This window comes from Bemisia tabaci, chromosome 9, assembly GCF_918797505.1.
Source record: "Bemisia tabaci chromosome 9, PGI_BMITA_v3".
In the NCBI taxonomy this organism is placed as follows: Eukaryota; Metazoa; Arthropoda; class Insecta; order Hemiptera; family Aleyrodidae; genus Bemisia; species Bemisia tabaci.
This window is the reverse complement of record NC_092801.1, coordinates 35,137,627-35,158,706: the sequence shown is the minus strand read 5'-3', so window position 1 is coordinate 35,158,706 and position 21,080 is coordinate 35,137,627. Positions and strand designations below refer to the sequence as shown.

At 34.9% G+C, this 21,080-nt stretch overlaps 1 protein-coding gene across 4 annotated transcripts; it reads left to right on the top strand.

The window, feature by feature from the left end:
- The first annotated feature begins 40 nt into the window (after positions 1–40).
- Nmnat (nicotinamide mononucleotide adenylyltransferase) lies at positions 41–20,612 on the top strand. 4 transcript variants are annotated; one of them, XR_002009309.2, is made up of 8 exons: positions 41–277; positions 1,149–1,372; positions 2,169–2,369; positions 3,531–3,632; positions 4,565–4,716; positions 7,340–7,499; positions 15,673–15,808; positions 20,197–20,612. XR_002009309.2 is itself a non-coding variant. In XM_019050031.2 (8 exons), exons 1-7 carry the CDS (start codon positions 202–204, stop codon positions 15,703–15,705), a joined length of 948 nt encoding a protein of 315 aa, XP_018905576.2. In that variant the 5' UTR covers positions 41–201; the 3' UTR covers positions 15,706–15,752; positions 20,197–20,612. The 4 variants fall into 4 exon arrangements, 3 of the variants coding, with proteins under 3 accessions (XP_018905576.2, XP_018905578.2, XP_018905577.2); XM_019050031.2 differs by having other exon boundaries at positions 15,673–15,752; XM_019050033.2 differs by lacking the exon at positions 7,340–7,499 and having other exon boundaries at positions 15,673–15,752.
- The last annotated feature ends 468 nt before the right edge of the window (positions 20,613–21,080 follow it).

Below are 21,080 nucleotides of genomic sequence, written 5' to 3'. Positions count from 1 at the left end.
GTGTTTGTTTACATTTTTATCAGAACTGGCTAATCAATTTTTTGAGCAATTGCTGAAGTGTTCATCAATTTTTATGTTACGATGCTATTAATGAGTCATAATTTTATCAATTCCCCTTAAAAATTGACAATGGAACTTCCTACTTCCTGTCTAGTCTACGTTTGTGTGTTTTATAGATCCAATCGTCCAAATTAACTCAAAATGCCTCCAGCTAAAGTGGTCCTTCTAGCATGTGGCTCTTACAACCCACCCACAAATCTGCATTTTAGAATGTTTGGTTCGTTTATTTTCTCTTTTACTTCTTTAGTTGCTTATCCTTTTATCTTATGGTCACCTTTGAGAGTGCATGATACCTGCAAAGTCAAATTTCTTTGCGATCCTTCGCCCAATAGGTAGATTACAGTCTTTTCATACCTTGACGCTCATGATTCAGCATATTCTTTTCAGACTTTTTGCAAGCCAGCCTATATTCTGTGTATGTTCTCTCTATTTCTTGATCAGTTTTAAGTATCATTTGCTTTGAGCGTCCCAGAGAGGCAGTGGCTCATCGTGTGCCTTGCATGTTGCGAAAATTGCACAACTTTCTTCTTGTCGGAAAGAGTACCGAAAGTTGTTTCTGTACCTTCTCATTGATTTATAGTCATCCAGAATAAGATCCTTGGAAGCTTCTCTGTTTTAATTAGATTCTTCCTTAAAATCTTCGAATAATCTTGAATTTTTAGTATGAACTGCAGATCGACAGAATTCTGTACTTCTCACCTCATCTTGAAATTGTGAATCAATTAGTAAGTAAGTAGTTTAAGTTATCACGATGAGTAGGGATTATAATTATTTTTATCATTTTTAAAAATGGATTCAGAACAGAAATTATTACTTTACATTTTCTGTAATGCCATACATCCGAAACTGAAAAGTGATACTTAGTTTTACCTGTCACCGTTTATTCTTGTCTTCCGAAGAAATGCTATGAAAGTGCAAAGTAGTTTCTCCAGAAGTGGTTCCTTTGAATTTTTTATCTTGCTCAATGAAACGACCCTGTGTTGCAGTTTTATTGAATAACAGCAGTGTGTTGACCCATAATATCAGAGGTGAATTACATTTTCTATGTGTAATTTCAACCCCTTATACTCATAATTTCCTTTTTTCAGAGGTTGCAAGAGATCATCTACACAGACTGGGCAATCATATTGTAGTGGGAGGTGTCATATCTCCTGTTCATGACAAGTACGGAAAGAAAGAACTTGTTGCATCAACGCACAGGGTCAAAATGCTTCAGCTAGGTTTAGAAACTTCCAATTGGATACATTTATCAGATTGGGAATGCAATCAGCCAGGCTGGACTCGGACTCTTGAAGTCCTCCGATATCATCAGGTGCCCTGCAGAATTTTATATAGAGCTTGCGTATTGTATTTTGTATTGTACAAAGTATTGTTCATATCACCATGCATCAGTGGTGCTATCTGACTGCATGTAGGTATGATCCTGTTGAGTGGTGCTAATTCATTGCTAAACATAGATTCACGTTTGTTTCAACAACAATGCGCTGATCCACTTTAATTTCTAGTTTCTTCTTTACTTACTATGAAAATGCCTCATTATCATTGGTATTGTGGTTAAGGCAGTTTGCTGCCAGCTTTGAGGTCCCAAGATCAATCCATGATAGTAATGGGCTATTCAGGACACTTGCTACAGTTCTTAATAAGACCTACAGTTGTCTCATCAGACAGCTTGCTCGATTCTGCAGAGACAAATTGCCTGTGCCTTGGTGGCGCCTTGCTGGTAAGCCTTGCAACATTAGAGGCGGTATCAGTCAAGTTTGCACATGTTTACATTCCTCTCGCAAACGATCATGATGCATCCTCCAATAGCAATTGAGGATTGACTATGACTTGATCATGAGTGTGGTCAATCCTTGATTTCTACTGGACAACTATATTGCGTTCATTTGCAAACGGAATGTAAACAAGTGCCAACTTAGCTGATGACACCTATACTTATCATTAATTATTCTTTGGTTTTCTCAAGCTAGGACACAATATGAACATTTTTTAGGATTAGTTTTTCAATGAAAAGGGTCTTGCATCAGCTGTGTATCAGGTTGAAAAAAACAACATCATTACATTGAAGCTCTCAAACTTAAGTTAATTTACTTTTATCAATTTTTCAGAATCAAATCAATGATGCCATGCAGTCAAGTGGAGGCGAATCGAACAATAAACGAGCCAGACAGGAAAAGAACTTACCTTGGTTACCGAACCTGGGCACGGATGAAGTTGATTCTGTTAATACGCCAATTCAAGTTAAGCTTCTCTGTGGTGGTGACCTATTGGAATCCTTTGGCACACCTGGACTCTGGCGCGATGAGGATGTTAGTATATTTATTTCAGTAAATGAATTAGTAATATAAAAAACAGATAATCATCGATTCACTATACAGTGTGCCCTTGCTAATTCGAAACTAAAGGGACCTAAGATTTGTTTTTAATCAAAGGGTGTTTTTAATTAGAAAGATTTTAAAGTATAAAAAGCAGTTGAAAAATCTGAAATAAAGAGTTTTGTGAATGAGCTCTACAATTTCAAGTAGGATGGCCAGTTGCTCTCTAGTTTGAAGTCATATGCCAGCAAAGATATACGTACGTATCTATGTAATTTCCCTAATGAATAATTTTTTTATAAGTCCTATCTAAACATATCATTTTTCTTCTACGGCCAGAACTGCCCACTAATTGACTGATTCTGATGAAGCAATGTAAACCATAAATGAATCAGTGAGTTCGAAAACACACCAACTCAGAAAAAAAAATTGTTCAGGAAACACCTAAAACTGTGCAGCGGGCAAAGAAGTTAGTTTGAGAAAAACCTTTTTGGTGCCAAAGGACAAGTACTTAGAGACTTTGTAAAGCACCAATTGAAATCGATACACCATGTTTGATGACAGAGAATTAAGCGTTTAAAAATTTCCGAGTCGGTGTATTTTTGTGCTCACCGACTTTCAGATACTGATTTTTAAGAGTCTGCCTGAAAAAATGTATATTTTTTGACCTGAAAAATGCTTGAATATTTATATAACTTGTTGGTACAAGGTATACTGAACCAAAAAAAGAAAACTGCAAAACCGGATGGTCACCCGTTTCCCTTGAAATGGCCAAAAATTGGTATTTCCAATAAAATATTTCGATTTTTCCCTTTTCCCGTCACTGTTTCAAGCACTTCCGATTGCGATTTTGAAATTTCCCTTTGCGTGCAGATACTTCTATCCATAAGTGTTACTAAACCGTAAAAAAGTGAGAATCGAAAAAAACCCAAGTTGGTGTGTTTTCGAACTCACTTATTCAAATGCTATTTTCCATCGTTTTTCTCTCAAGTTCTTTTTGATTTTATTCAATCCATTTGGTGTATTTTGAGCCAAATTCCACCAAAAAACATATGTTGTCACTTTGTTTTTTTCACAATGTCTATTGGTTCATTTTACTAGATTTTTCATGCTAGACATTTATTATATCTCGCCTGACTTTTTTTATTGTTCTAGATCAAATGTGTCGTTGGTGACCACGGAATCGTTGTCATTACCAGGGCAGGTTCAGATGCCTGCAAATTCATTTATGAGTCCGATATGCTGACGAAGTACATGGTAAAACTTTTTTAAAATAGTATCTCATTTTCTGTAAGCCATCAATTTATGTAATACAGTCTTACATATTTGGGAATTAGATGCAGAATTTTATGCAGATGTTTGAATGATGTGAATAGTAAAGTATGGGAGACAGTGCCAAAGAATACAACCCAAACTTTGGAAAAATTATAACGGTCAAGAGAGAAATTTAAAAGCCAGAAACTTGAGAGAAAGCTCATCAAAATCCGACCAATCTCAAACTGACAGTCAAGTTGACATAGCAAAGCGATGCCCTAAACTGAGTTGGGCCAATCAGCAAACACTGTTCCTCCCACCAGCAGCCTGATTGTTGAAATTTTTTGTTTGTCAGGACAACATAGATGACATAGGTTAAAAGGCGGAGCGTGATTGGTCGGCTATGTCTTATCGCTGCTTTGTCGTGCCTATGTCGGGTTGAGCTCACGACAAACTATCGGCATCTTTGAAGTTTCCAACAGTATGTCGTCCATTTCATCTGACAAAGGCACGACAAAGCAGCGATAATACATTGCCGACCAATCACGCTCCGCCTTTTAACCTATGTCATCTATGTCGTCCCGACAAACAAAAAATTTCAACAATCAGGCTGCTGGCTGTCATCAGAGCCCCCCCCCCCCCCCCCCCCAAAAAAAAATATTGTTTCAAACGGTTCCAATTTTTAATTTTTTTTAAATGGAATTTCTTCGCCATTTAAGATTTAAAAAAATGGAACAAATTTCTAGAAGCTTAGTTCACACCGTACTTTCAAAAAATTAATTTTTAGTAAATGGCTGCCACTGACCCCTAATCAATTGAAGCATACTTAACCATCAGCTCTGAGACCTCAGTTTTTTTTTTTAAAAAAAATTAGCATTTTAATTTATTTTTTGTATTTCTCTTCATTAAAATATGTTACTTCCTTTTTAATTCAGAACAATATAACCATAGTCACAGAATGGATCACAAATGACATTAGCTCAACTAAAATTAGGCGTGCTTTTCGGAGAGGCGATAGTGTGAAATATCTGATCAATGAAGCTGTTGAGCAGTACATTAGAAGTCATGGTCTTTACTCTTCAACTGCGTAAGTACTTTAATTCTTATTTCATCTAATTCCTCTATTTTCCCTTTTTTTCTGCTCCATTAAATTTATTTTGAGAGTATGAATATTTTTCTCCAAATAATGTCACGCAGCCCAAATCGGGCAACAAAATTAACATTAGCTTAAATAAATTTATTTATTTTTCTTAACTTTAAAAACATGTCTCGGGATTGCAATTTTTTGACATTATTGCTTGTTAGTTTCCCCACTAAAGATCTCTCAACTTTTGTGATCGATTTTCTTTCACAAAGTGTTCCTCTTTAGACAGAGAAAAACTTAATAATTAACTATTGATAGTTTGTCTTCTTTCAGGCAAAGTATCACAAATGCGTGAGATCTACTTCGTCAAACTTTTAAATTTTTTTCCAATTTTTATGGAGAAACTAATCAACAGAATCCCTTAAAAATCTTACCTAATTATTTTTTTATCATCTAGATTACTCCCTGAAATTTTCATGAAAGTATGCGCTAAAGTTTTAGGTGAAAATCAAAATGATATTGAGTTGTTCGCTTACCTAGTGTGGAAACGTAAATGGCGCTTGTGATATTTTGGCTAAAAGCTAAGGAATTGGTCTTTCTCACTAACATTAAAATATGGTGATTAATTTTTGACTTTTCAATCTGAGAGGTGTGTTCTTCCACCTTTACCATAAAAATATGAGTAGAAAAAGAAAGAGAAAGCAAATGTCGTCGGGGAAATAATTTGTTGTATGTGAGGTGAATACTTTTTAATCACTGCTACAGATTCCTGACCTGTCTCTGAGAAAGTGTGTCCAAAGTTGTTGTGACGTCTATTTTAATTATTCTTATGATTAAGAGGATTACATCAAAGAAATAAGAATCCCTTGCGAAAATTAATTTTCTTTAATCCTTCAGTCTCAATTTTATGTGTACATAGAATCTAATGGGGTTGTAAATGTGTGACATAAGTAACTTTTATAAGTGACTTTTTTTAAAATGGTGTCAATAAGGGATGCATGTTTCTGTGATGCATGCAAGGTGAGAATACTGCTGGGCTGAAAAAGCACGCCGTATGAGCCTTCAGACGTTGCCATATTTCCCTCAATGAAACCTAATTTTTCTTGAAGAATTTTTCATTTTTTTTCAAATTTCTCGGACAATTTTGTTTGCAATTTGATCTAAAATATCTGGAAATGTCAAGCAAAAAAATGCATAACTTTCCCCAGAAAGAAACATGACTTATTGGGGGAAATTTGGCAACTTTCGAATGTTGATACTGTGTTTTTCCTTAGCACGGCAGAATAGGTTAGGTGGTATTTCCTGTTTTAATTTTGTGGGCAGCTCCTACCCTCACTTATAAATGCTTGCTCGTTAATCCTTATTCAATTTTTGCAAAGATAATATTTTTTAATAAAAGAAACTTATCAAGGTCAGTCAATTTTAGATTGATTATCTGTCATCAGATTTTAAACTACAATTTAAAATAGTTAAAGCAGAATCGGCCTATTTGCAATTGGAAGATACGAAAGGAGTTTGATATGATATTACAACAGAAAGCTACAAAAATTGCAATAACGGTGCAGTTTATGAATGAATTTTTAAGCACAAATTGTGTTCAACATCAAATTTTGATGATGGAACATATATCGTATTGCTTTAATTCACACCTTGTCTAGTGGTCCACTTCATGAATTAACAAAAAACTTGAATTTCCACTGATCCCCTAGCCTATGCAGTAGTTTAATTTAATTCCTTTCATCCCTTTATTTTAATGTCTTAATTGTCATTGCATTATAAGTGTCCTCTAGTGCGACTTGGATTCTGTATAGAATAGATTTATAAGAGCTTTGCTGTGCAATAATTTGTAGGTACGTGTTTAAATTGAAGTACAATAGGTACTTTTTGTGTGTTATTCCAAAATGATTTTCAAAATAATATCATCAGAATTCAACACACTCAACCTAAAATTCATTTTGTATTTTCAATAGATACATTTTTACCCTTTAAGAAGAGAGAGAAAAAACAGCGATTTGATCATTGGTTTAGTTCCTCAAGCTACCATAGAAAAATCTTGAAGTAATTAAATGAACCTCAAATTTTATCAGTTTCAGACGCAGTAAAGTTTTCGTTGTTGAGTTGCATAATTTAATCCTTAATTGCTGCAACTTTGCATTTAAATTCTAATTCAGTCTTCAAAAGGATGAGAGAATTCTGCATGAAGCAGGGTTTTCTTTCAATGATTGAGTCTCGTAGATCAGAAGAATTATCTCAAAGGAATTTCACTGAATTGCAATTTTATTTGTTTGGCATGAAACACAGTGAATTAAAACTCAGAATTAGGATGGATCTAATCATTTTTTCCCCATCCATAAGATTCAATTGTAAATGTACGATTTTGTGGCCTACACAACTGATCCATTAAGGACCTAAAATTTTAATGATTCAAATACCTGCCTAAAATTAGGTGTAAAAAATGTACTATGTACAATCTTTAATCAATGTACATTAATTTAGGTTATGAATCGTAGGTTCAGAAAATGAGATGTGATACACACTTGCACTGGGGCAAAAATCGTTTTGGAACTACATAGTTAGTAATTTCAATGTTTTTCTGTTTTGCTCACGCGCGCGTGGACTCATGCAGTAAGTACGAATCTGTGATTTCTAAATCGGATAGCTCTGAAATCATGCTCTCTGCCTTAAACTCAAGTGCTTCTATTCCGAAAATGATTATTACCGAGCCAGATCATGCTGAACCGGAGCAACGCACCAAAAAACCCAAAACAAACCGAAGGCCGAAAAAGGTAAGTCCCGTCTCCAACGAGATTGAGGAATCCGAACCAAAAGTCAAGATTGAGATTCGTGATAATGGCACCATCGAAGTCATCAGCGATAAAGAAACAACCGTCTAGTCCCTGTGCTTTTGATTTGAGCGTTTTCTACGGCTCGTGAAGAATAATTTAATACGAGAGCACTAGCAACAATGCTTACAGGAATTTTGGTTGTCTGGTGCCAAAAGATTTAAAATGTGAGCTGACTTTAAAATGCGGTGCGAAACTTTTGATTTCAAACATATTTTTCGGAAAGCCACGTTCATCTAGGAGCCTCTCATATCTTTGAATCTTTGATTGTTCAACCTTCAGAATGGTCTGAAGGTAGAGAATGCCTTCTTTGCCTTTCTCACTGCAGCTTGACATCTTCTGTCTCAAGTATAGTTATTGTGTATAATTCATTGTGATACTTTTCAAATCGATAGAAGATATGATAATGGGCTTTTTCTAAATACCTAATTTTGGTTTTTGTAGCTGCAAAAAATTCCAAGGGTGTAAGTAACTTTTTTATCGGTGTACCCTTAAGTTCTTCCAGTAACATTTGATTGGGGGATTTTGATAAATTCTCTGGTAATTCCTTTGTCGATTGTTTTTTGCTTCCTTACTATTTTTCGAGACTTCCAAAAAATTATTCTGAGCCTCAAGAGTGTGTCAAATGTTTTCTTGTCTCTTCCCTAATTATTAGAATCCTTAATGCCTAAGTTCGCTAGTTGAATTGTTTGAACTACTAATCGTACTTTTTTTCTTTAACTTGTTTGTAACTTAATGACCCAGTTTTCCATTCTCTTCCTCGCTCAAATACTTAAATAAATTCCAGTTACCACGAAAAAAATGAGAAAAGAGTGTATAAAATACTTTGACCTACCATAATCTAAAATTTGATTCTAAATGTGTATCCCTCTAAAAACTGAAAATGTATGTGTGTCATGTACTTTTATAATATTTCGATCGGTAGTTTGGTACATCGGGCAAGGTTTTGATTTTTGCCCTCGGGATGCATGAAGTCGTGGTATCTCTCAGGGCCTGTTCATTGAAATGCTTTTTATGAAATGTATGCATTCAACTATGCATCTTCTTTTTGAGGATGAAAATTGAAAATTTTAAGAAGTAACTTTTTCCTTAAACTATCCTGTTTATTTTAAATTTCAGTAAAATCTTACTAATCTTATCACATACCTAGGTAATTGCAATGCACTTTTTCAACAAAACCATGTTGTAACTGCTTTTGCAGCTTTTCATAATTTTTCAGCAACTCACTGTCACTTTCATTAAATCGCAAATCAGCCTCCTGCACTCATAACAGGCTTTAATATTGAATAAAAAAAACGATGTCTAAAACCGGAAAATGCGTTTCTCCATTGCAGTGTTTAAAACTCTCCCATCTAAGGTTTTTTTTTAGTGAAAGGGAACTAACCAAACCATCTTTTTGATATATTCTGTGAATATTTTTGAATGAAAGAAGAAAATTTCAAGGAAAATTGTAAGTTAACTTTTAAGAAAATAAAAACTTAGTGGAAACTCGCAGTGTGGTAATTGGAGAAACGTGTATTGCGAATTTAGCCATGAAAAAATTAGTCAATTAAGTAGTTCTGCATGGAATTAAACAGTTCCATAGGTTTTATTTCACAGTAATCGCAAAGCAATGACTAAGTGCACTTTATATTCTCTCATGATAGTGAAATTTTGTTTTTTTGCAGAACTATGTAACAGGAGGTAGTTACATTGTATGTGAACAAGTAGTCTAAAAACCATAATTTTATTCATTTATCCTCTGCAAATAAATAACTTTTGGATGCACAATTAATGATCACACATAGCTTTCTCTCCCTATAACACATTCCAATTTCTAAACCATGATTCAGCTTTCAGTAAAACAGAATACCCATTTGTATAATTGCACCTCATAAATTTCCCCTTAAGGCTTACCAACTTTAACTTATCGCCAGTGGCAGCGGCAGGCTAAAAGTTTGGCAGCCCCAGCCACTTGTAGATTGTGTGAGCATAGCTTTAGTATTAATAGGTCAGCCATTTAATAAGATATGTGAACAACTTTACAGATAGCTTAAGCTACCCACAACCAACAAAAGCAGCAACAAAATTTGACTCAATTTTTTAAAGATTTTATGCATAGCTCACATGTAGCATATCGATGGTGAAACAGCAAAAATGCATATCTGGTTTGCAATATAACCGACTTCTTTTTATACTTTATTTTCCTCATTGAAAACTATTAAACGTCATTTCTTGAAAACTTCAGTGATTTTTCTTCTCAATGTGAAAAATATTCTGTGGAAATATCAAGAATCTAAAAATCTCCCTCCAGATGTCTTAAAATCTCTTTTTTAGCTTTATCAATTGGAAAAGAAAATTGACTGTCACTTTGAAAATAGTATTTTTACCAACATTTTTGGTTGGAGGAAAAAAGAGTGTTCATTAATATGCTGTTTTGTCATTATAAATAAATTGTGATGAGGAATTTGGCATGCTTCAAATCAAAATAAGTTTGCTCCTTGTTCTAAATTATCTTCTAATCAGGGTTTTTAAAATCAGGTATTCCCTGTCTTTCTACAGATTCCAATATTCCAGTGTATTTACTTTCAAGATCGGAAGAGTAAGTCAAAAGCTCATAGGATTTTTTATTCTCTAACATGTTCCATGTATTTTTTTGGGCAACAATAATACCATCAGTGTATGATTTTATGCGTTTCACAAAATCGATACATTCAAGTGTAAAGGGAGTATTGTCTGCACAGTACCACACATTTACCATGCTTGATGTTGCTTATCCTGGGTAGGGTTTGTGCTCTGTTAGCAAAAACTAATGAAGAAATTTCATGAAATTGAACATAATTCGAAGGTGGCCCCAAATGTGAATCCTATCCAAGTTAATGACAAAAAAATTGTATTGCAATAGAATTTGAAAATAAGGGAAATATGCTTTATACAATCAGTAAATTTTTTGTACAAACGTTACTACAATGTTATATTTGTCAGTAAGGTTCTGCCTGTTTGCACAACCTTTTTCCGGGTGGGAAAGAACTCTTGTGATATTACAGTATATTAAAATTGGGAAACGAGTATAACGTTTAGAACAAAAAAGTTGTCCACCCCAAGTTAATCGTGGAAGTAGACTGTTCATCACATATTCATAAAGCTTTTGCTGATTCACGCACCACATCTCACTCATAATCATAGAAATGCCAATTGACTTGCCATTTATCATGTGTAATCCTAGTGACTGTCTATGATTTTTCCCCTTCTAATACTGCATCTTAGATGGGACAGCCGTCGCCAAGCGATTAACCAATGCCGCACTGCCGGCTGTAGGTGCTGCAATAAGTTATGACTTTTGATCTGCACCTATACAACAAATTGAATATCGTTTAGCAATAGGGAACCAAAAGACGTTTTCAAAAAATTGAGTCAAGGATAATTATGAGCTCTCTCCATGTAGGAAACTCTATCTTAGAGCCTAAGGGCCTTTTTTGCAAATGATGCTTCATTTATTAGCTAGTGTTGCGTTGGACCCTTTTAGTGTTGGTTGCATCAATCGTCCATGAAACAGATTTTTTTCTGTTCAAGTCACTTGATCCCTTGCACACTACAATTGTGACATCTAAGATGCTGTATCGTTGATAATCTCTTTTACCAGGTGTCTTAAAATCAGTCTAGAAAATATCGTTTATGTTTATTCTTCCTGATCAGTAGTTTGTAATTTTTGTATTCCTGTGATCTTACCTATTTCTTTGTTTGAGTCTTGAGTGAATCTATCTTCGATGAGAGATGCATGCTTTTGTGTTTGACTTACCTGTGAGAAACATGAGCTAGATTTCTTTTGCCTATTTTTGACACCATTCCAATGGCCATTTATCTGGGTAGGATTTTTATATGGGACTCAACGTCTAAAATGTAATCTCAGCTTTATATTGTTCCCTGTTATGTCGATAGCAGGAAGAAACTGCCATAGTTAAATCTATTTACATGGAAGGTCCTATTTATTGTTTCAATAAATAACCAGCCAGTACCTAGTGTTACTATATTTTAAATTTTTAATAAAACAGGCTCTCCTATTAATCTTTGAAAATGTTTAAGACATCAGTCAACGCTTATGCTTTCTGTCAACACAATAGCTTGTCTCTTATTGAGAATAAGATTCTAGTTGTGCCATTTAATCATTATACTAGATTGACACCGGGTCACCTAACTCTCTTTTTAAATGATGAAGTGACTCCCTTCCACAAATTGTAGCTGTGATAATTATGACTGTAGTATGTTAAAAAAAATTGTAAACTTTTTTTTTCCAATTACACCTTTAATTGAAACCACGGTTTTCTTTACTTTCTGATTTATCTTTTATAGCTGCTTTTGAACTCTCACATAGCCATGATTTTTTCAATCTTGAAAAGTAGTGCTGGAACAAATTGACAAGTTGTGTACCTATTGAATAAGTTGTCTCAAACAAGCTAATCCTTTCACCCATAGTCGAATTTGCCGCTCGAACTCCCAGTTTTCATGATCGGCAGAAATTTAACAGCATTTTACAATTTGGAACTGCAATATCTGGCTCAGTTTAGAGACAACGTATGTATCATTTGTTTCCCTATGCACATAAGTGTTTTTACGGGTGAGCTAGATATTGTAGTTCTTAATTGTAAAATGCAGTTCAATTAGTGTAATCAATGCAAGGTGGGTAGATTCTTCACTGGTTTTTCATAATGTAATTTGAGTAGTTATTTTGGACTTCAGTCTTTTTTTGAGATTTCCATCATGAGATATTTCAGAAACCCATATCAGACTTTCGTCAACCCAGTTCATCCTCAAAAATTTTGCTAATTTTGTGCTCCTCAAAAGATTATCTTAGCACGTTTGCCCAAAAAAAAAAAAATAAAAACAAAAAAAATAATAAAAAAAATAAAAAATAGATAAATAAATAGGTACATACTTGTCTTTCAAAAATTCTGAATACTGCCCATCAGCTTCCTGCAGTCTTTAGGATTGCAAATGAGGCAATTATCAATTTGTTTTACTTCATGAGGCAAATGAGGATTTTGAAGACTTTGCAAATTGTACCTAACAGTTTCAATTAGCTGAAGCGACACATGCAATACCTGCTATTTTACATCACTACTTTAGGTGATTGGTATTAATACAATTAGAAATGATGTAGGAAATAACTAACTTTCCTTGCTACAAGTTTCATCGGGACATGAACAGAATGTGCAATTATTAGACAAATGTTTGATTTCATTGATTTAATTTACGCTGCAATTAGCATTGTCGATTGACCAATACTTCAGAATTGAAATGAGGATTCAATTTGAAAGTGACAAGCCCACTGATTTAAGAACTTAACATCGTTAAATTTTTTTCTTTTTTTTTAAAAAAACTTGTAAATATTCATGCGCTTTAGAGTGTACTGACACAATTTCTGAAAATCTCAATTTGAAAAATTTCACTCGCACCAAATGTTACCATTTACGAACATATTTTACATTTTTATTTTTGTTATCGCCTTTGCCCATGGTAAGTAAATTCTAAGAATGTAAGCATCTATTAACTACTAGTCATATTCGTCAGAAGGATTCAACCAGAAGCAGCGTAACTACATTAGACATTGTCTTATTCATCCTCATGTTTCAGTTTTTACCAAAAAACCAAACAATATTCTGTTTGAGCACATTCCTCCTAATCTAGTATAAATTCAGAGAAAATTTCAAGGTATCTTGTTGTTCATAGTGTTTTAATAAAAAAAAAATGAAACATCAGAGGAAGTCAGACAACGCAACATGTAGTTAGGCTGTTTTTATTTTAATAAGTTTAGTTGATTGTCTATTGTTTGAATGATATTATTGTCGGCACTGTTACCTGTTAGATCTTGGTTGTAGGCGTTACTTTCTTTTTTTTCCCATCTGTAAGACTCTATCTTCTATTCATACGACATAAGTAGTTTTATCAAGATTGAGGATTAAATTTCATTGTTCACTATTTAACTTAATTTGTTTATCTGTCAGCTCTATCAGTCTCTTTTGATTTGAAATAATTTCAATCATGAAACTCTATTTTAATTTACAGTGAGTGACGAAGAAAATGGCATTCTCTGTTGCACGCTGCTACCGATCAATCGGAAAGAATCTATTTAAGAACTTTTTGATCAGTTCTCAAAATATGAGAAAAAGAAAATCCTCTTGATTGATTTCAATTTCAACTCTAAGTTAAATATTTGTCAGCTAAAAAGATAGTTGCATTATAATTTTGTTAAATTTAACAATGTTGCCTGAAAAAAAACTGTAATGCAACCTGCTTAAACTGATTCTTAGTAACAAACTATTAATATATTTCATTCTTACATTTGATAGTAACTTCTCAAAAGATTTTCTTTGAAAATTCAGTAAATATGAAAGAACGGAATCGGAACAAAATAATTCAAATTCTTCTAAATTTGCATCCCTACTTTATGTCATAATTAGGTATTCACAAAACAATATTGCTTTGAATTTTGCATTCATTTCTATGGGCCTGTGCTTTTAGATTTCATTTTATGTAGTGCTGCCTTGGTTACACTTCACATCTGTTATTTTGAATAAGAGAAAATTCACATCAGTTTTACTGCTTGTAGTCAGCACATAGACAATTTTACATTCCAAGCGCAGTGTTAAAACAATGACATTTTCTATTTAGCATGGTACTTCAGATCCGAAACTGCTGGGTCTTCTCCTCTTTTTTTCTTTCTTTTTTTAATTTTTATTTTATCTTAGGTCTTTCAAAAAATTTCTGGTGTCTCGTCAAATTGGAAGCATGTAAAAATTTCAACGCATGCCTCTTGAATAAGTACTGACTTCGATTAGATCATTTAAAATCTGATGCTTTTGCCCCTAAGTTTTCTTGAGGCAAACGCTTAGTTTATTCTCTCAAGTTCCAAAAAATGAAAAAATTTCCTTGAGTAAGGAAACAATAAAGAATTGGTTTGAAATGGCACTAACGTGCAAGACATTTCACATTATTTGTTCAGAATTTCATTGATTAAATGAGGGGCTTAAAGTACAAGGTGCATAAGTTAAATTTTTGCTATTTCGAGAAATGTGTGTTTGAAGTCTCGAAATGAAATGAAAGCTTATGGCAGAAAGAAAGTTCAAACTGATTTTTTGATGGTTCGGTACATATTAAAATTTGGGAGCGATTTTTTCACAGGATTTGCATTAAGACTAGTTTTACATGGCATTATGAACATCTCAATTTTTTCAAAAACTGCTCTTATGCGCCTTATCGTCCAAGGCCCTCAAATATGCTTGCATGTTTTTGCATGTGAATTAAAGTTTTGCTTGAACATTATGTTTTTTTCTTAGAAAAATAACCAAATACGCTGAGTTTACCACTAATTGCTCTCTGTCAGGTAGATGTAAAAAATTTTTGGGTATAAAAATTAGATCAAATGAATTTGCTGCTATTTAAAGGAATATTCATTACATTAAATATTTTTTAAAAACTGGTCATTTCAAAAACGTTTCGATCATTTGAGTATTTTTAATAATTTTTCACCAGCTAACAAAATGTCATAAAAACGCGTCTAGGCTCCTGCGGTTTTAATTCTCATGTAAAAAGATTCCTGTTTCATATTCCATCAAAATAAATCATACATCTAACTATTTATTAAAGCTCTCTTTATTCTGTGTAGCAGTTAATGTAGCTTCTAAAATGCTTTTGCAAAGAGTTCTAGTTTTTTTTCCTAAAAATTAAAATATAAAAAAACCATCAAAATATAGCCGTCGATTTAAAAGTAGATGTTTCTTTTGATTCCATTTCAGTAAATACTCAGTATTGCAGTTTCATTTTTCTCTAGTGTTAGATTATTAAATTTTCGCATCGCTTAATAAAAAATCTGACATGGAGGAGAGAGTCTAAACGCTTAAACGACCCTACAGTTCCTTAAATTGATGAAAATCACCTTCCTTTGTGGAGAATTCTAATCAACGATAAAATAGAGGATCCTTTCGCGTCGGGCCATTTTGACCCTTCCCATTGTAAACTGGCTCTTGTGAAGAGTGTGTATGTTTCCTCTTCCTATCATCAGACTTTCAATGTCTTTTTTATATCAAAATTTGTTAGTATGTATTTTTTAATCACAAGTATTCTTTCTTCTTTTAAACAGACAAAACGCCCAAGAAAAGCAGCAGCTCAGTAAAATCTCTACATTGAAGACTTCAGACAGGTCAAAGGAGCCTCAAGTTGGTATGAAATCTTTCATTCTAAAAAAATGCAAACATTTTCTGGACTCGATCAGAAAAGTACGTTTTTGTTTATAGATCCTCTAAATAACAGTAGGTTAAGTTAAATTGCAATCAATAGGTCTGTAACATTTGATACTGAATTATTTTTTGTCGGTTGAATGCTGTAAATCAGCAAAAATGTGATCTAAGAACGTGCTAAGTCTCTATGCTCTATAGTGGTATTGATATGGACTTATGACAATGGGAAATAGTGGCATTCACGGTGTTAATACAGTGATATCTCTACTTTTGAGTTTGAACAAAGGAATTTGACATTTGGACTGATCTCATTATTTTCTGCTGACCTGAATCGACTATCAAACTAGAATTCTGTACACTTTTAATTGATTTTGCAAAGATGTTTTATGAAAGAGAGTGTATATCTATAGCAAAAAAAAAAAAAAATGTGTCCCATCTCAATCGCAATGCCCTCTGATCTCTGATTATGTTTTATTCTCTTGGTAGAAAGCTTATTAAAAATGTTTTTTTTTTGCAATTTTGTGTGATTATTTTGGGAATGAGTGAGGAAAATGCATAGAAAACTCATCAGAAACTGCTGGTTAATTTTCCTCCAAAAAGTAAAACATGCGCCGAGATTTACACTATTGCAATCTGAGAAAAGCATTTTTCGACTTTAACCATCGATTTTCATTTTATTTTATTTTCTTTCAAATTTCAACAGGACAAGTCCCAATCACACAGCAAATAATAACAAAGGCAACAATACATGCAACAAAATGGCCTAAAAAGAATATGTTTAAAAACTAACATGAACCTGTGTTCTTTCACTAATGACTTAAAATTAGAAATACTTAGGCCAAAAATTGAGTCCACTCAGTACAATTATTTGCAAAATCTGAAATCCTAGGAATTACAGACCTATGCTTACAGGTAACAAGAGATGAAGGGATAACAAATAAAATTGCGTAGAGATCTAGGAGGATTTATATGTATGGAACTAAGAAGAATAGAGAATCAATAAAATTATTAAGAAGTTTAAATAAAAACATTGGATCATAATAATGCCACTTAGAAACCAGGGAACATAAGTTAAGTTGCTTCGCAATATCCTCTTAAAAATGGAATTGACGTCCTAAAGGGCTGTTAGTACGATAGTATGTTAGTGCAATTTAATCATTTTTTCTGGGGCTTTAGTAGCTCCTGTTGGGTTGAATCAGTTTTATCCAGAAATAATGTTTGCTGGCACTACTTGTTGCGCAGTATTTTAATTCATACCTTGTCTAGAGGCCCATTACGATCATTTTGGTCAGGGAAAATCAAGAAAAGTCAGGGAATTTTTTCCCGTTCAGTCTGTGGACACTCTGTTGTCCGTAGCAAAAAATCAAAGGATCATAACTTTAATTTCATCAACACGACAACATAAGAAAATAATTCTATAACTTAAATGTTTGAAGAATATTTGGTGCAATTTACCATCCACTAGCTACAAGTGTCAGCGCATACCCCATTTGAAGTAAATCATAGAACGCCCTGTCCCTTCCCGGACCACCGCGGACCAAATTACGAGGCCCAGCCTGTATTTTTGCGAGTGTGTGTGTGTCCCTTTGACGAGGCGCGGGTTGCCGCATCTGATCAATGAGTGGGAGAGAGATAGACGACAATTGGGGCGGCGTTTCAAAGCCGAGTGTGCTCCTTGACGTGCCGCATCTGAGCAATGAGTGCGAGAGAGAGAACGGACAAAACAGCGTATGGACCGATCCAAGTTGAGCCTTAGTCCCCGTTTACGGCCGTTCTTTCCAGGGCTCATGGTCGGAAAGCACTCCGGTGTTTTTTCGGGGCAACCGCAGTGGCGTGCGGTGGGTTTAGTGACAGGGCAAGCTCTAGCGTTCGCCATCCCGGGGGGGGGGGGGGGGGGGGGGGGTTAACGTAGCCTCCCTAGAAAATTCTTAAAATTTTACTCTATTTGCTCTCTTTTGCGGATGAAATCTGATGGAACGTCTTGAAAAACTCAAATTTCCTTCTCTCTTATTTATGATTTCGTTTACTCAACTTGTTTCGAATTTTATTGAGCATTGGAGGACGGCTCCATGCTCTTAACTCCTAATTTTGCCACTTATTTGAGGTATCATAGTCTTTATTCTACGGCATTTAGAATTTTTTGAGTTACTTAAATTCCCCCCCCCCCCAAAAAAAAAAAACAGCTTTCTGCGTTTAAAACATGATTGAGAATTGTCAAATTCATCACCAATATATCCGAGTGAGCGACAAATTATAGAATTTAAGGGCATTTGCTCCGGAGGAGCAATTACAACCGCGACGGAAAGAGGGAACAAGATAGCGCATCGGAGGCAGAGGCAGCGCACAGATTAGTCCAGATCGCTAACATCCAATCTAGCCAATGCTTCAGAAGCGTGAGTAATTTTGCTACAGGTTAGGCAACTTTAGAAAATTGATGGCACTACCAGTAGTGAAAGAACTTGACCGGATCGAGAGAAATTTCCTATTGAATCTGATTATAAAGCTTGAAAAAAGTATAAATAGTAATGTGTAATAATGGTTTTTGATCAAATAAGATTTTATCAAGTACTGTTATGCTAAGTATTCTGTTTCAATATTCTTACAACAGTTGGTAGCAATTAACTGCTCTCATGGGGGCCTGGCGGGAATTCAAAACTAGGAACCATAAGTCTCATTTTGGCAGGATTTTGCTTTAATTTTCGGTTTCTAAGGCTTTAAACTTCAAAAATATGATATATTATAATCTGCAAATTTTTTCAATAATGTTATCTACTCAGTATACTGATGAACTCTGATTTGTTTATTTCCACCGATAAAGCACAAAAACATAGCCCGATTATACGAATAAAGAAGGAGCATTAATTAAAATACGGGTAAACAAGGCTAAAAATTATTGAAACACTTAAAGGCAGGACGTTTCGAGCTGCTACCAGCTCATTTTCAGCTGCAAAAACACATAAAAACAAGTAAAAAATTGAGTGGCGACCTGACCCCAGCCGTTATTATGAGTGGTTACGTGATAACGGCTGAGGTCAGGTCGCCACTCAATTTTTACTTGTTTTTATGTGTTTTTGCAGCTGAAAATGAGCTGGAAGTAGCTCGAAACGTCTTACCTTTTAGTGTTTCAATAATTTTTAGCCTTGTTTACTCGTATTTTAATTAATTCTCCTTCTTTATTTATTTCCACCTTAATTATTTAATCTGGAAATATTGAACCACATAAATTCTACTGAGAAACTAAGTAATTCTTGAATTCTTCGGAACGTTTCATCCCACAAAAATCCGAAAAAGAAGTATTCTCCCGCCGAAAATCTGCTGAAAATAGCCAAAATTTCAGTTTTGGTTCCTAGTTTTAAATGCCCATGGATTTTCCCGCCAATGGCGCTCACAAAGCTACTCACGCTCTTCCGCCGATGTTAGCGATCTGGACTAATCTGTGAGGCAGCGCGCTGCGATGACGGGCCAAGAGAAGCGAGCTGCGATCGCGCAGCGAAGAGCTGGGCCTCGGAACGTACCGCACTCCCCGCCTGCCTTGATTTCGCCGCCGAGCAGTGGCGCTCCGCTCAGCTGATCGCAAGCGATTCTCCAGCGCATGATGAGTTGGCCCGCGTTCGGGCCGCGCAGCGCGCTGCGCCACCTCCATCCTCTCTGCCGCTTTCCTACTTTAATTGACTTTAGTGGCTCTATACGTATTTCTGTCTCTTTCTCTTTCTATTTTTAATGCAATTTTCTTACTGAACACCTTTCATAAATTATATTTGCTAAAATGTAAAACATGTTAAAGGTGTAATTTTCTTCTTTCTCTTGAAATCTTTGGGCAAGCAGTGCTTGCCTTGCTTATCCGGACCGCACGCCACTGGGCAACCGGATTCGGGATCGGCACTACCACCGCGGACCAAATTACGAGGCCCAGCCTGTATTTTTGCGAGTGTGTGTGTGTCCCTTTGACGAGGCGCGGGTTGCCGCATCTGATCAATGAGTGGGAGAGAGATAGACGACAATTGGGGCGGCGTTTCAAAGCCGAGTGTGCTCCTTTGACGTGCCGCATCTGAGCAATGAGTGCGAGAGAGAGAACGGACAAAACAGCGTATGGACCGATCCAAGTTGAGCCTTAGTCCCCGTTTACGACCGTTCTTTCCAGGGCTCATGGTCGGAAAGCACTCCGGTGTTTTTTCGGGGCAACCGGATTCGGGATCGGCACTATAATTGCATCTCAACTTGTAAAGGTAATATTTGTACTGTCGCTCATCGAGTAGATAATTCATTAATATCTATGTTTTCAAACATGTGAGATGAATTACATAGTTATGACTGCATTTTTCAATATGAGTGAATCCTCTTAAATGATATTTGTTTGTTCTCTTCTTTTACTTTCACTTTATCCTTTTCTTTAAACTAAAAATTGATTTTCATTTTATTTTTCACAGGTTGATTTCTTGTTTAGCAAGTAGTTCGTTGATGCTGTAAATCAAGTCAATACCCCCGCTTTATACTTCGTATTCAATCGTGGTTTCAGATACCTCATTTTACATTTGTTGTTCTGTGTCATCAAGGTTTATATTGTCTTAGTTGTATCGAGAGAAAATTTATATATTGACATATTTATCATTCGAAGCTAATCTCATAAGAAAATTCGTTGCTCCAATAGGTACTCATGGTGTTTATCATTCTCTCAGTGTCTTATTATTGCTCATCATTCATTGTTAGTTGTTATGTTGTAATTTTTATTAAATTTTAATTCTATGGTGATTTAAGCCAGTATTTTTCTCTTTATTAAGTTTTCTAGCACTGTGTTTGTTTTTCATAGAAAAGATACAAGGTATAAAATTCAATGTTTCCTGTAGTCTGTGTTCATTTTTTGACGTTCAGCAGAGGACCCCCTGCTGAGGAGATTTTATTAAAATTATTATCGGACCATAGATAGGAGATAATGGACCATTAGCCTAGAATATAATTCATGCATCAATTGAATGTTGCAATTTTGTCTTGATTGGCTTTGATTATCCATGAATCAGGTACATACAATCGCTCCCCTCGTCTTTTAAAATATCGTACACATCTACCTACACTGGAAAAAGAAACACATTGGATCTAGAGTCCAAACTCTTAAAAACATCGACAAGAAAAAATACTCTTGGTTCAATCAGATTCTAGCTTAAATCAAGAACCAAGCCTCTTAATTTGAGCGGATTTCCTCTTGATTTAAGCTTAAGGTGATTCGATAAACGCCATATTTTATGTCAGAACGGCATGCGATATATCGTATCAATTGGTTCCATTTTTTCAGCTACTCGTCATTTTTCTCCAATTT